Source organism: Oryza glaberrima, chromosome 8 (genome assembly GCF_000147395.1).
Source record: "Oryza glaberrima chromosome 8, OglaRS2, whole genome shotgun sequence".
Classification (NCBI taxonomy): Eukaryota; Viridiplantae; Streptophyta; class Magnoliopsida; order Poales; family Poaceae; genus Oryza; species Oryza glaberrima.
In genome coordinates this window covers 336,671-353,055 of record NC_068333.1, presented here as the reverse complement: position 1 = coordinate 353,055, position 16,385 = coordinate 336,671, and the positions used below count along the sequence as shown (strand labels likewise).

General features: G+C 41.2%; 3 protein-coding genes across 3 annotated transcripts; 1 reads left to right on the top strand and 2 right to left on the bottom strand.

Annotated features, from left to right (window-relative positions):
- The first annotated feature begins 390 nt into the window (after nt 1-390).
- On the top strand, nt 391-3,411 carry LOC127783003 (uncharacterized). The gene is made up of 2 exons (XM_052310299.1): nt 391-1,787; nt 3,205-3,411. Exon 1 carries the CDS (start codon nt 740-742, stop codon nt 1,751-1,753), a length of 1,014 nt encoding a protein of 337 aa, XP_052166259.1. The 5' UTR covers nt 391-739; the 3' UTR covers nt 1,754-1,787; nt 3,205-3,411.
- A 4,217-nt stretch (nt 3,412-7,628) lies between these two features.
- Nucleotides 7,629-12,164, bottom strand: LOC127781984 (disease resistance protein RGA5-like). Its single transcript, XM_052309061.1, has 2 exons — nt 11,332-12,164; nt 7,629-9,633 (listed from the first exon to the last, which is right to left on the bottom strand). The coding sequence occupies exons 1-2, from the start codon at nt 12,162-12,164 to the stop codon at nt 7,629-7,631; spliced, it is 2,838 nt and encodes a 945-aa protein (XP_052165021.1).
- A 3,690-nt stretch (nt 12,165-15,854) lies between these two features.
- On the bottom strand, nt 15,855-16,385 carry LOC127781983 (disease resistance protein RGA5-like). The gene has a single exon (XM_052309060.1). The coding sequence runs from the start codon at nt 16,383-16,385 to the stop codon at nt 15,855-15,857; it is 531 nt and encodes a 176-aa protein (XP_052165020.1).

Sequence of the window (16,385 nt, the reverse complement as noted above, 5' to 3'; positions counted from 1 at the left end):
CGTAACAAGCTACAAATCGAGTGAGCTAGCGAGCCATAAGTTTTCTTACAGCACTATAGTCCAATAATGAACAACTTAATTACAATAGTAATAGTAATAGGACGAGTACCAAACGTTGAAGGAACAATTATAGATTTACCACTTATTTGAATCGGTACCGTAAAGACCATGACTGTAACTTAAAAAAAGAGCAAACATACCATTAAAATTATTATTCGAGTGGCATCTTTGTAAAATTAAAAAAAATCAGTGACAGATTTACAAATGTCCCTATTATTTTACTGGAGTAGTTAGTATAATTTTTAATTTATTTTTTTTAAAAGAAACAGGACCTGTTGGTTCGTTCGTTGGTCTGTGTCTTGTTGTCTGAAGCCTCAAGCAGAGGAGAGAGAGAGAGAGAGGCAGCGACCGACGAGGCACCCTCCCTGACTTGACCAAATCAACCATCGTCTCAATTCGACACCACACGGAGACGACCATTCTCTTGGTCTCTCCCCCAAATTCCAATTCCAATTTCATCATCTTCTTCTTCGTCTACCTCCAGCTCGCCTCGCTTCCCCCACCAATTGCTTACGTACGACTACTCCTCCACGCCCCAAATCCAAAATTCCCCAATCCGATCTCTCGCCTACCACCAAGCTCATCTCGTTTCGTTAGCTACCTACCAAATTAATAAGGGTAGCTACAGACAGCGTAGCGGACGAGGAATCCAAATCAAATCCAATCCTCAATCGAAGAAATGGAGTGCGAGCCGGAGGAGCTGCAATTCCTGGGCATGGTGGGGATCTACAGGGAGGCGGCGTCCATCCTGCGCGCCCACCGGCCGCTCTTCGCCCGCATCGCCGCCGCCTTCGTCCTCCCGCTCTCCCTCCTCTTCCTCCTCCACATCGCCATCTCCCACGCCCTCTTCTCCCACATCGACTCCGACGACTCCGCCCTCGACTCCGCCGCCCCGGGCACCCCCGCCCAGCGCCGCCTCCTCCACCGCCTCGCCGACGACTGGCTCGCCCTCCTCCTCTTCAAGGCCGCCTACCTCCTCGCCCTCCTCCTCTTCTCCCTCCTCTCCACCGCCGCCGCCGTCTTCTCCGTCGCCTCCGTCTACTCCGCCAAGCACGACGCCCTCTCCTTCCCCAGGGTCCTCTCCGTCGTCCCCCGCGTCTGGCGCCGCCTCGCCGCCACCTTCCTCGCCGCCTTCCTCCTCCTCTTCGCCTACCACCTCCTCTTCGTCGCCGTCTTCGTCGCCCTCCTCGTCGCCGCCGACTCCGGATCGGGCCTCGCCGCGCTGCTCGCCTTCCTCCTCGCCCTCGCCTACATCGCGGGCCTCGTCTACCTCAGCGTCGTCTGGCACCTCGCCAGCGTCGTCTCCGTCCTCGAGGACTACAAGGGATTCGAGGCCATGCGCAAGAGCAAGGCGCTCATACAGGGCAAGCTCTGGACCGCCTCCGCCATCTTCTTCGTCCTCAACGTCGTCTTCATCGTCGTCGAGGTCGCCTTCCGGGCGTGGGTGGTGCGCGGGGCCACCCACGGCCTCGGCGCCGGCTCAAGGCTCCTCCTGGGCCTCGCCATGCTCGCCGCGCTCTGCGCCGTTGTGATGCTGGCGCTCGTGGTGCAGACGGTGGTGTACCTGGTGTGCAAGAGCTACCACCACGAGAGCATCGACAAGAGCAACCTCTCCGACCACCTCGAGGTCTACCTCGGCGAGTACGTCCCGCTCAAGGCCAGCGACGTCCAGATGGAGCAATTCAACCTCTGATCATCAACTCTCCGCTCCATCCGATCCGATCGCTGTGAGTTGCGCTTGGATTATATCTCTGTAATCATCATATTTTTATTCTCATCAACACAGATACTCATACCACAAAAACACAGTTTGGGATGGCTCAAAATCAGGCTGGATCTCAATTGGGAGAATAACCTGTCAGCTGTATTTGTACCAGTAGACATTAGAGGTTGTGTATTGCATTTTCTGTTTTGATCGAATTCAATCCCAAAAAGCAACAACAAAGTATACTAGTGCAAATTAGAACAACAAAGGCTAGCTACGTTGATTCAACGGTTTCTTAGCTGTGAAAACATGATCATGCATTCATGCTAAGCTTTGGATAATTCAGTGCGCTCCTGTATTACTAGTACACTACTATCATTTGAAGGTTATGCAATCAATGTTCTGATACTAGTTGTGCAGTAACAAAGTTTAAGTTGCTTTTACCCATATGATTGAGTCGAATGCTTCATCTCGTGAATTGCACTAACTGGGAAACAATCGTCATTAACTGATGCTGGGAAGATCCTCGATGCATTTTTCAGTGTGATATTGTTTTTTTTTCTCTCACCAATTTGCTTCAGTATTCAGAAGCTCTAAAGTCATGCGGATGGCACACTATAATACACACATATGGCACCATTGCTTCTAAATGAACATGCTCCATGCATTAAGTGGCCTTCCATGGATAATTCGGCATTAGATTATTTGCCAGACGCAAATAGTTTTATGCAACTGGAAGGCGCTAGGTTTATTAGCTATTTAGCTCAATAAACTCGCGTTTGAAAGTTATCAGGAGTAAATGTCAAAATAATTGGTTCGCCATGGAGCACTTATCCTTCTAACTCTAATCCTCGCCATGAGTTGCACTTGGATTCTCTCTCTATAATCATCATATCTTACTCTCAACACAGATACTCGTACCACAGAAAAGACAGTTTGGGATGGTTAAAAATCCGGTTGGGTCTCAATTGGGAGAATAACCGTCACGCCATTAGAGGTTGTGTATTACATTTGCTATTTGATCGAATTCAATCCCCAAAAGCAACCACAAAGTATACTAGTGCAAATTAGAACAACAAAGGCTAGCTATGCTGATTCAACGGTTTCTTAGCGGTGCAAACATGATCATGCATTTATGCTAAGCTTTGGAGCTGTGGGGTGTGAATGATATGTGATCATTATCTTCTATTCTGTGGATAATTCAGTGCACTCCTGTATTAGTATACTATCATTTGAAGATTTCTGCAATCAATGTACTAATATTAATTGTGCAATAACAAAGTTTAAGCTGCCTTTGCCCATACTCTTGTATGATTGAGTTGAATGCTTCATCTCATGAATTGCACTAACTGGAAAATAGCCGTCTTTAACTGGTGCTGGGAACATCCTTAATGCATTTCTTATTGTGACAGTGTTTTTTTCTCATCAATTTACTCCAGTTTTCAGAAGCTCTGAAGTCCTGCCAATGGTACACTACGTACGATACATACATATGGCACTTCTCTGCTTCTAAAATGAGCATGCTCCATGCATTAGGTGGCCTTCCATGGAAGATTTGGCATTAGATTATTTGCCGGATGCAAGTAGTTCTATGTAACTGGAAAGACGCTAAGCTTTATTAGCTCAATAAAGTTGAGTTCGACAATTATCAGGAGTAAGCACGTGTCAAAATAATTGGTTTGCCATGGAGCACTTACCCTTCTAACTGCACATTACTAAATGGTAAGAGGCTACTCCATCTGGGAGTTGAGGGGCAATACGGAATTATTTGATCGTGTAGTAGTAGTAGTAGTGCAATCAAAAGAGCTATTTACCCCCCAAATTCTTGTGCGTTTTGGAGTGAATTGAATGATTCCTGTCATGAGTCTTACTGGTTGGCCTGGCCATATAATCTGGTGCTTATTAATTTTATCCCATGTTATTAGTTCCTTAAATTACATGTCATAGCCAGAACTTGCTATATTTTGGGACATAAGTAGTATGCATGACGTGCAGGAGCAAAGCATTTATTTGCGGAAGAGGGCATATATCGCTTGGTACAAGTTAAGTATGCACGGCCTGCTATATATAGCTTGCTAAAATGCTAATAATACAAATTCAAGAGCACAACTTTGGTTCCGAAGCACTACCTTAAACATTAAGCATAACACCATGTGCACAAAATTAAAGATGATTTGATTCTGGGGAGTTTGAGATAGATTCAAAACAGGACTCTTTGAATCACCGAACACCGGCCCATGAGTAAGGTACGGGTATGCCCTGATGCATTTTATTGGCCTGGGGCTCTGAAATCTTCCCATCGGTGAACTTGTTTATTCCAAGTCGTCTGCGGGACAGACCATCTCTGATAGCTTCCTTGTTAGCTCGATCTGTCCACAAGGAGCACACGTCGATCTCTTGAAGATTTCGAAGCGCTCAACCATCTCAGCCAGCACGGTCACGCTTCTGGTTGAAGAGAAGCCTTGCACCACTGCTCATACAAGGCCCACAGGGAATCATCTGAAGCAAAGGTCCTTCTCTTCTGCCACAAACATCACCTTACCTACAGGGCATACAGGCAGAGGTGTTTTGCAGATCAGATCATACTACAAAGTAACTAGCAAAGTGCTCGTATTTTGTTACGGGATTAGAAGAAAAAAAAGAAGAAGAAGTTGGTATTGTATGTTCCCATGAAAAATTTATATCGCTTCATCATTCTATTCCTACATGATAGTCTGATACAGGAGCTAGTGTTTTCCTTACGATCAATCCAATAATATAATCGTAAAGGAATTAATTAAAGAGGAAGCAGATCGATTACCATGGGCGTCGATGTGGGAGGATAGGCCCTTCCTGAAGGAGGAGATGATCGAGGGGAATCGGATCCGATTTGCACCGCCTGAAGCCGCAGGACGTAGGAGGAGCATAGACGCCATCAGCAACACCTGACCTAGCACCGCCAATGTCGACAGGATCTGGATATTGCGGCGTGATTGGGGATTTGTGATCTCGGCAACTCGCGGGCTCCCATCGGATGGCCTAATAAATCAAAGAAAAAGCCCAATTTTAAATTTTCAAACTTAATTTTAAGATTGATTTTGAGATATTTTTAACGTAGTTTTTTTTGGGTGAATAGCCAATTCAGTCCTTCAACTTTTGCTCAGTGGTTGAATTAGTCCTTGATGTTTTATAATGTCCAAACAAGACCCTAAAGATTATCATACGGCTTAATATAGTTCTTAGACCCACTTAAAACGCCACGTGGACATGCCACATCATTCGTGCATGTAAAATAACATTTAAATGTCCATTTTAACCTTTAATTTTCTATCAAATAAAGAAAAGAAAAACAAGAAGAAGCAATCATAAAACAAAGAAAAATGTCAATTTTTTAGCTATCAATGCTACATATTTTTGCCAATGGCCAAAAACTTTTTTTTTGTGTGTTTTCTCAATAGTTTTTCTTTATTTCCTATGAAAATGTAAGGGTGTAAAGGCATTTAAATATTGAATTTGCATGCATAGATGATATGGCATATACACATGGCATGTTTAGAGGGACTAAGGACTATATTGAATCACACAATGAACTTAAGATACTTGTTTGGACAATACGAAATGTCAGGGACTAAATTGATCCTTAAGCGAAAGGTCAAGGATCATGTTGGGTATTCACCCTTTTTTTTAGCATTGGCTTTTAAATCACCAAGAACATATACATAAAAATTTTACCTACAAATTCATTTTTATTCCCTTATAAGCCGTTTTGATTTATTAGGAAAAAAGCCAAACGATGAGGCCTGCGGTTTCTCCCCTTTTCTAAAAAAAAATTGGCAACAATATATATATTCATCCTCTATGGGTTTCCTAAACTGAATGTAGAAAGTGAAAATATATATACTGATGTACCTCCGATCCAAGAAAAGTCTAAAACTGATTCTCTATAATCAAAAGGTGGGCCCTCCGTTAAACCACAACCGAAACTCGATAAACCACAATCAACTGTTTCCGCAATTGGAGTTACATTATGAGGGACACTATAAATTTTGAGGTGAAGGATGTCAACTGTGATTGATATTACCGAGCAATTTACACTGCGATTGTTATTGTACAGAGGTCGTACTGTATTCTCGAGTCACGATGATAATCAATTGGATAGGTAATCTTCGTTGGGACTTAATTGGGACGAACCATCAGCTGTACTTGTACCTGTAGCCTGTGGTTGTGTATTCAATTTTTTGTTTTGATTGAATTCCCCCAAAAGCAACAAAATATACTAGTGCAAACTGCAAAGTAGTTTAAGGTAAGCTGTCTTGATTCAACAGTTCCTTTGCAATACAAACATGATTATGCAATTGGATTGATGTTAGTATTCCATGGAAAATCTGGATCAGCTTTGGGGTGTGGATGACAATCATCATCAACATATCATCTGCTCTGGATGGGCGATATGATGTCATGGATATTCAGTACACTCCAGTGTTGTGCAATCAATGTACTAACAGTAGTTGTGCAATAACTAAGTTACGCTGCCTTTGCCATGCATACTCTTGTCTGATTGAGTTGAAATGCTTCATGTCATGAATTGCATTCATTGGGGTAATAGTTGTCTTTAACTGGTGCTGGAAGATCCATAATGCATTTGTTTTATTGCGATATTTGGGATTTTCTCTCATCAATTTACTCCTGTGTTTAGAAGCTCAAAAATTATGTGAATGATATACACATGTATGTTACCATTGCTTCTAAATGAACATGCTCCATGCAGCATGTGATGTGACCCTCCATGGAAAATTCGGCATTTGATTATTTGTTGGATGCAAATAATTTTATGTAACTGCAAAGACTTGTCTGTGCAAATTATCAAGAGTAAATGTCAAAATAAATGGTTCACCAAGGGGCACCAGATTTAATTAGGAGAATAATCATCAGCTGCCACTAGTGTGCTTATAATTTTAAGTCACTAATTTGGGATGGTTAATCATGGTTGGGACTTAATTGGTAAAATAATCATCAACTGTACTTGTACCTTTAGCCAGTAGAGGTTATGCCAATCGAAGATTCTGCACTGAATGTTGTAGTAGCAGTAATAGTGCAACTAGAAGGGTTAAGATTTACCCCCAAACTCCTTGTATGTTTTAATGATTCATGTCATGAATCTCACTTGTTGGTCTTACAAATCTGCTGTTGATTAATTTAATCCAGTTTTAGCCACCTTAAATTACATGATTGGTACAATACTTATCTCACCATTGTTATTTCTGAATTGAATGAGTATGCTGATTACTGCAGGCAGATCATTCTGCTTTAGATCCCAGGAAGGCGTCTGAGGAAAGATGCTTTATTTGAGGATGGCTGCTGATTTGTGTGCACAAGAGGCGGATGTAGGAGATATCATGACTGTGGAAACACAGGTCATTAATGTTAGGTCGATGAATGTAGAAAAGAAAAGTTGGTGCATTATTATAGTATATATAGACTCCCTTTTTATGATGGTTTGCTGGTTCATCTAGAAAGAGCGTAATGCAAGGATCTTCGAACAACGTTCGCACTCAGCGGCATGGGTGTATAATGATATAAGAGAGGAAATCATCATTTGGAAGGAAGCAAGGATTTTTCGAGAGTGTGATTAATGGAAACCCTTGCCCTGTCTTTGTCTTTTTGGGCTGATATCGGTTTTGTTGTCACCCCGCCTTGACAGCTTAATGTCTATCTTGTAAACATTAGTAAACCTCCTTTTCCTCTTAATAAAATTTGGTCAGGAAAAAAATAATAGTATAGAAGAAAAGATGAAGATGAGTATTATCAATCCAATGAAGGAAACCATACATATGAAACCAATGAAACGAAAAGAGGGACAAGTATTTATAGTCAGCTGTAGAAATCAGACTTGCTTGACAAATTTGAAGGAAGGCCGGTTGGGGTTTGCTCCAATGATTTCCCTGAACGCACGCTCCATGGTGTCCCATGGATAAGTTGCTTTCAGCTCCTCATCCTGGAGGTATATCTCCACGCAGATGCTTTGGAGGCTCAGGAGGTGCTGCATACCCTCCGGTGTTACGTGAATGCCCGACTCACAATTCCGGAACCACAAATGGAGGCTTTGGAGCTTGGGCATCACCCCTGCCTGGAACTGCAGCCTTGAGGCAACGTGTTCACCCACACGCAGCTTGAGTTTCAGGAGAGCAGGGAATAATGATGCTCTAGTGCCACCGAACGCGATGACATCTCTTGTCTTGAGTCCTACTCTCAGCTCGAGGTCGGCGAGGGAGGGTAGTTCACCAAGAAGGTCAACCTCGCTACTCGATGTCTCCGATACCTCCAGCAACACATGTTGGAGGTTACGGAGAGTACCGTTGATCCATCGAGGTACTCTGGAGAAGCACCAACCATGTAGTATTAGTCTCTCGATACTTTGAGGAAAAATGGGTAATGAGCCCAGCAGGTCAACATCACCTAAGGTAGCAGGCGGGACATGAATTTGCAAACTCCTGAGCTCATCCAGTTTTCCAATGGAAGACCCCAGAGCATAAAGGCTAAGGATCTCATCGTCCCGCCACCTGTTAACAGAGATGTTTAGGTCCCTTAGATTTTTCAGCTCGCCAATGGCCTCCATGCCTACCACATCCGGGGGATTGAATAGTATGGTGAGACTGCGTAGTGACCCTTTTAGCTTGTTTAACTTGTTGGGTAGCCTTGTAGCCCATGGAACCACCAGGGACAAGATTGACAAGCGGGGAAGACTGCTGATATCTGACGGGAGCCGACTTACAGCTTTATGGGAAAATATTGACAATGTCTCCAAATGCACGAGCCCACATATTTTGCTGGGGAGATCTATCTCACAACCAGGCGTCTCCACTCTCAAATACCTCAATTGAAGCACATGGCTAATGGCAGTGAGGTCGACTTGACCACCATGGCCTTCCAATTCGATGTGCACCACCCGTATATACTTGGATAGCATCAGAAATGGGAGCCCACGTGAACACTCACCAAACACTGAAACTGATCGAGCACGAGCCATGCTTGCAGAAATGACGCTGCCCTCAATTGCGCAATCTGATCTTGCAGCCTTGCACTGCAGGGATAGCCGACGGACCTTATTGCAACTCCGCTCATGGTGCATAGCCATGCGCATGTAGTCTTTACAACTGTGTGCAACGCTGACAAAATTATCTTCTGCACACTTGATGAGGATTAGATCAAGCATCATATCATGCACCTTGCAACTCAACACCTCCCCACCATAGCCGGTGCTCTCTGGTTGAATCAAGCCCCTGTTGATAAGCTCACTGAAGTAGCCATTACCAGTAGCCTCCAAGTTTTCCCCATGAGGGTTACCCATAATACCTTCAGCTATCCACTCCGTAACTAGTTCATCCCTCCCGATCTCATAGTCCTCTGGATATTTACCAATATATAGGAGGCATGTTTTGAGATGAAGAGGAAGATTCTTGTAACTCAGGTTTAAAATATTCCTCATGCATTCCAAGCTCTTGTTTTTGTCAAACGGGGCACCCAAAGAATCTCGTATGCTCTTCCATTCGTCCATTGTTCTTGGTCGACAGGCTAAGAGGCTCCCTACAGTAACAATTGCAAGTGGCAAGCCACTACACTTCTTTAAGATTTCAGTTGAAATTTCTTCATACTGCAGGACACAACTATCTTCAGGCCTAAATACTCTATCGAAGAATAACTTTCTTGAGTCCTTATTGTTCAGAGGCTGTATTTTGTAAATTTGTCCATCCTTGCCACATGCCAACCTGGCCACATCTTTCACTCGTGTGGTTACTATCACTCTGCTACCTTTGCCATTGTTTGGAAAGGCACAACTAATAATATTCCATGCTTCTTGTTTCCACAGGTCATCGACTATAATAATATACCTGCCAATTTTTTGTTTCAAATGTTATATTTACATGCACCACTTTAAGATGTGTTATAAATGAAACATTAGAGCAATATATCCTTTACAAAATAAAGTAAATCTATCCAAGCCGATAATGTGTGGATAATGCTAGAAAAGCATCACTGAAATCTCCGTCGATATCAAATTCAGAATATGCCATAGGCGATCCAATATACTCCCTCGATCTGGTTGATATTATAAGATGTTTTGACTTTTTTCCTTGTCAAGCTACTTTAGGTTTCACCAACTTGATAGGAAAATATAGTACTAACTCCGTCCCAGAATATAATGAGTTTTAGAGTTGGACACGGTTATTAAGAAAGTAGGTAGAATTAAATGGTGAAAGATTGTGATTGGTTGAGAAGTGGAGGTAGGTGGGAAATTGAATGGTGGAGGGTTATGATGGGTTGAGAAGAGAATGTTGGTGGAAAAGTTGTTATATTTTGGGATGAATTCTAAAGGCTAAAAGTTGTTATATTTTGGGACGGAGTGAGTAGCATTTTCAACACAAAACAAAGATATTATCATATTATATTTAATAAAACTAATTTGTTTTGAAGTTGTTGCTAATATTTTCTACAAACTCGGTCCAATTTTAAAAAAAGTTTGTATACGGTATGTATAACCCAAATTATCTATGAGAGCTGTACGAGGAATAATTAGCCCATAAATATATTTTTATTATATATATAGAGTATATTTTTTTTGTTCCTGGAGGAACCTTTATTTTACAATAGTTTCAATTTATTTTGGTTTAATATAGGCAAATGTTCAACCTGAAACTTTTACTTATAAAATAATTTTTTTTGTACTTGGAAGAATCATAATTACTAAAACTTTCAATAGGATTTTATTGAGGTTGAGGATTTACTGCGGGGCTCTCGTCTATTTGATCATGTGTTAAGGACTCTGCATAATCCATTATAATATATGTTCGGCTTTCCTTTTTTAGTTTAACATTGTTGAAATTTGTAATAATAAGTATGTAGTCACATTTGTGTGTTGAGTCTTAATTTTAGTATACTTCTGAATATAACAACTCTAAAATTCAAAATTAATAAATACTGAGTTGTACTACTCCCTCCGTCCCATAATATAGCAACCTAGTATCAGACATGACATTTTATAGTTTAATGAATCTAGACACCCTCCTATCCAGATTCGTTGTACTATAAAATGTCCCATCCGGTACTAGGTTGCTATATTATGGGACGAAGGGAGTACATTGTTTTGAGTCTCAGTATACGAAGTAGTTCCTTTTTCCATGATCTAATAATTTCAATATTCCATAATTAAGTAATGCATACTGAGTTGCATGTACTCGGTTAGAGTCTCAATGATAGACATTATTTAACATTTGGAAATTCCAAAATAATAATAAGTTGGTTGTGTTTGGCAGTGTTTTTTCCCTTTTGTAATTGAATAACCTGTTAACTAAAAACTAAAACCTAAAAACCATAGAGTTCACGCGGTATTAACAAGATGCATGTTTTATTGAAGACAAATCCTCAATATGATTTACACAATCATAGCAATACCATTGATGTACCTAACGAGCGGTCATATATTTTTGGTTAATTAACATAGACATATATGGCAGATATAGATATAGATTGAACATGACTTGATTAGTACATGCAAATGAAGTAAAATTACGTAGATAAATATTAATTACCTTTCATGCTCCAGATAGGCTCGTATGTCGTCGATGAGTTGTTGCACGTCGTCGCAAGCTTGAGACGTGCCCCCTATGTCAAGCTTGGATTGGATGCTACTGAGGATCCTTGTTATGTCAGGTTTGTGGGATACTGAGACGAATGCCGTGCAATCGAATTGATGCCCGATCTTGTCGTACACATGTTTTGCAAGAGTTGTTTTACCGAGACCTCCAAATCCCACGACGGACACCACTTTGAGTTGTCGTTGATCGGTATCACGATCTAACGACAACAGCTGGATTAGTTCTTGGCTTGGGCCATCAATACCCACAAGACTCCCGGCATTTTGGTAGAGCGATGTTATCCGTGGATCTATAGCAGGATTGGCAGAAACACCATGTTTGTTGTTACAGTCATCAAGCCTGTATCTCACGCGACGCTCATTTGCCTCGACCACACGAGCCTTGAGCTCATTGATCTGGCTGGCTATGCGATGACGCACCCGCAATGCCCTGAGACGGCGAGCTATCTTGCGGATTAACCCTGCATCTGAGGAAGAGTAACGATGATCAAGATGACTTGTGAAGTAATCATCAATGCAGTCTTCCATGTCATAGGCCATCTCCCTGACGTGGTTCCTCCAGTCCTTGGCCAGAGGATCGAGCTCACCATCATCATCATCATCCATGAGCGCGAGCTTCTCGAGGAAAGCGCTCATGGTGGTGAGCTCATCCTTGAGGAAGGAGACCTGCTTCCTGAGCCCCTTGAGCTTCTTGTACTCGTCGCCCATGAGCGTGGTGAGCTTTGCCATCAGCGGGTTCATCACCCCCATGGATGCACTCACCACCATCTTAATTTCTTTGGTCTCTCTGCTGGCTGATCGATCGGGTTAATTTCCTCTCCTGGTTTGATCAGTCAGTACCTAGCTAGTGGCTAGTGTGACCTTACGAACGTGTGAGAGGTAGCTAGCTACTCCAGCTACAACAAGCCTGCAACTGAGCAACCGATCGAGTTTTCCTATATATATATACTATATACAATTAGCCCCAATTAGTGCAGCCATTTGTTGGGGGCAAACATTTTTCTTCCCTTGAGATTTGCGCAACCACTAGTTAAAATAGAGAGATTACAGTAATGATCTTACTAGCTTTGAGATCCACGCCGACTCTCTCATTCCCAAATTGATCATCATATAATAATTTTGTTAAATTGATCATCATATAACTGCATGAACACAGATTTCATCGGAATACAATTGATGTAGCAAGGAGGGTGTAGTTGGTATGATATTTTAATCGATGCATTTATTGTGAGATAATATGTGTATGGTGTCTTGATTGATGCGATTTAAATTAGCATTGGTCTGGGTGCATAAACATGTATGACGATCAATTTAGAATGGAGTGAGTAGTTTAGATCAAGTACTATAAGCATTCAGACACAATGATGTATAAAGTTAATGGTATGATATATTTACAAAAAAATGAAGGTAGTTTTACTTGCTCTTGCAGTTCTTGCGATACATTCGTCGATATGTCCAGTGCTTTGATCCGTTCGCGGGAATCCTGGAGTAAGATCGATCAATCTGCTGTCTCTAGGATTCGTTCTGATGAGCTGGCTGTTTCCTGCATATGCATCTCACTATCTCAGCCCCCAAGTCCATCCCAACCAATATGCATGAGCTGGCTCTATGCAGTTGGCTATATTGTTACAAAAAACTTGCTCAAACCAATCCGGCCATGATGTATATGTGTCCCTCCCGACCATACTCACCTACCATAGTACCATGTCATGTGCCCTGCAACTTCAGCATCTTACACATTATTAAGTATATACTGATCTCCGCCAATCTTATTTGGGGCTTAGTACGTGTAAGACCATTTGATGGTTTATATTTTGCGATGAAAAATTAACAATATATTTGAAAATTTGGTTTGGAAAATCGAATAAATGTTGGCTTTGAGAGTGTGTGTGCTAATAATGTGAATCATGACAATATCTATATGCCTGAAAACAATTTGTTTTGGTTATTATATTGGTGTGTAACTTCTTTTGGATCAACCTTGGTCAATGGTAGATCGAGACTAAATTCATCGATGAGTTGAGTAAGGTCCAAAACAATTAGGAATGCCGGGTGACAAGCCCATACAGTGGCTTTGAGTTGTTGGGGGAAAAAAGCTAGGAGCATAAGAGCAAGTATAATAGTGAGCTATAAGCCTACTATAAACTTTTGTGGAGGAGAGAGGTAACAAAAAATCAAGGGAGTTGGCTCTCATGCAAGAGCTAGCTTAACACAATCTCCAACACAAATACATTAAATGTATAAGAGCAGGTACAATAGCATGCTATAAGCCAGCTACAAACATATTTTAAGGAGATAAATAAGGAGAGAGAAGAGCAGCGGGCTACAAATTTGTAGCCAGCTGTAGCACGGACTCCAAGACGCAGTGTGTGTATGACAGGTGGGGCCAGGTATTAATAGTGTAGTATGTTACTATTGTATGAATGAGCTATTAGATTGGCTATAGATGAATTGGAGCTAGTAGTTGGCTATACTATTAAACTTGCTCTAAGTGAGAGATAGAGAGAGGAGAAGAAAATTGTAGCCAACCTTAGAGAAGGTACAATAGCAGACTATTAGCTAGCTACAACCATATTCTAATGAGATATATAAAAGATGAGAGAGAGGAGCAGCGAGCTACAGATCTGTAGCCAGTTGCAGCACGGACTTCAAGACACAATGAGTGTATGACAGGTGGGACCATATATTAATAGTATAGTAAGCAACTATTGTATAAATTGGCTATTATATTGGCTATAGATAAATTGGAGCTAGTATTGGGCTATACTATTGAACTTGCTCTTATAGCTAATTTATTATATATGTTGACTTTAAGATGGACTAATAGTAGGAAGTAAGCTATACTACTATCCTTGCTCTAAGTGATTCCTCAGTTTAGTACAGAGTGCCCAGTAGAGATGCTGAACAGAAGGTGAGCAAACTCACATGAGTGAAAACCCTACTTTATTACTCCCTCCGCCCCCTAATATAAGGGATTTTGATATTTTGTTTGCACTGTTTGACCATTCATCTTATTCAAAAAAATTTAGAATTGTTATTTATTTTATTTGTGACTTACTTTATTACCCAAAGTACTTTAAGCACAACTTTTTGTTTTTTATATTTGCACAAATTTTTTGAATAAGATGAGTGGCCAAACAATGCAAGCAAAGTGTCAAAATCCCTTATATTAGGGGATGGAGGGAGTAGTTATCACTATGATTTCTCGCTCTTCTCGATACATCCGAGTGATAGACTTTAAAGGTATGGAAAACATGCCTTACAATGTTCTGATCGTGCCTTGGGATTACAACTGATAAGTAAATGCCTCTTATTCAACCAATGAAGGCAGGTAGGGCTTTTCTTTCTTTATTTAGGATTGGCAAAAGGATAGCAGCTTCAGTTTCAAAGTTGTTAGAGAATGCACTCTTATCACTAGAGAGACGCGAGAGAAATTTCTTGAAGGGGGTATTAGAGGGATAGGGCATTACACCTTATGCTGGGATTAGCAAAGAGAAGCACTTGACGATGTCCTAGGGTTAGCCTTAGGGCGTAAACCCACGACACAATTACAAGTGCCAAGGTCCAAATTAGACTTGGACTAGATGAGTTATGTGACTTGTTTTGCAGAATCCCAACAACCCAATAGGAATGTTGACGTGAGACTAAAACCATCTGAAAGTAGACTACATAAGTTTTCCAAAAATACTCATAAGCTCCAAGATTCCTTCTAGATTAGTAGTTAGGTCCGCTTGAAGTTGATGTTAACAGGAGGCCCGAATCCGAATCCAAAACGTGTAAAATTTCATCTCTCGTCTTTTGTGGATCAAAAGTGATGTGGTGACATGGGAGTAGACAAGGGGAAGGATATTGGTTGGTCCCCAATCTACTTCACAACTTCTTTGATCATCCAAGTATTCTTTGTGCTTAGTCTCTTTCTCCGTACCCAAGTAAGTACTTCTGTAAACGAGAATACACAAAATTCGTAGTGCAATAATGTTTGTTCAATTATATAACATGTAAATCTAACATATAAATCATGCACCTTTACTTGATGAATACATAAGGTAGCTATGGTTATATCCATGGTGGTGATGTCTCCATCACCATTCGTAAGAGAAAGAGCCACTACAATATCCCCCGAAAAGACGACTATAAGGGTAAACTTAATTAAAAGGAAGGTTGAGGTACAAATTCCATTTGTTGGGTTTCATCTTATCAGAAATATAATTTTTATGGGATAAACTTTGAATCGTAGAAATGTAATTATTATGGGACGGAGGTAGTAGTATCAAATTGACTTCCCTGGTTCAGAGTGATTTTTAATACACACGAAAGGAGTAGTACATCCACGCAAAAAGAAAAAAATATTAAAATTGTCTAAACCTCTCTGAAGATTAATTAGACCACACAACAAATTTTGGAACAAAAAGTTTCAGCTGCTACATATCCATCCTAATCGTATTAGATATTAATAAGCTATATAAGAGCCAAGTACCTCTTATGCTGCAGAGATTCTCTTAGGCTGTCGATGAGGTCCTTCATACTGCAGGAGTGAGAAGACTTTTGCCGCCCAATTTGTAAAGTTATGCTGATGAGAAGAGCTGTCATATCAGGTCTTTGGGAAACTGATACAAATGCCTTACAGTCGAACTTCCCTCCAATATCACGGTACATTTCCTTGACAAGTGTGGTTTTACCTAAACCTCCAAGTCCCACAACAGATACCACATTCCTTTCTTGTTCATCACCCATTAACCATTTGATAAGGTTCGCCTTTGGATCATGAATACCCACAAGGCTGGATGTCTCCGTGTAGAGTGCGGACAGTCGAGGATCAATGGGAAGAACAGAAGTAGGGACACAATTGTCATTAGGCATGTACCTTATGCGCCGTTTATTCGCCTCCAATACTCGAGCCTTAATCTCTTGGATTTGGTTGCCCTCAGTGTGTTGAGACGGTGAGCAGTCTTGTGAAGAAAACTTGAAGTCCTCAATATCGTAGACCAT

Coding starts and splice junctions, on each gene's coding strand:
- LOC127783003 (XM_052310299.1), top strand. CDS start 740: ATGGAGTGCGAGCCGGAGGAGCTGCAATTCCTGGGCATGGTGGGGATC.
- LOC127781984 (XM_052309061.1), bottom strand. CDS start 12,164: ATGGTGGTGAGTGCATCCATGGGGGTGATGAACCCGCTGATGGCAAAG. Junction 9,634..11,331: donor GCCTATCTGGAGCATGAAAG/GTAATTAATATT, acceptor AAAAATTGGCAG/GTATATTATTATAGTCGATG.
- LOC127781983 (XM_052309060.1), bottom strand. CDS start 16,385: ATGGTCTACGATATTGAGGACTTCAAGTTTTCTTCACAAGACTGCTCA.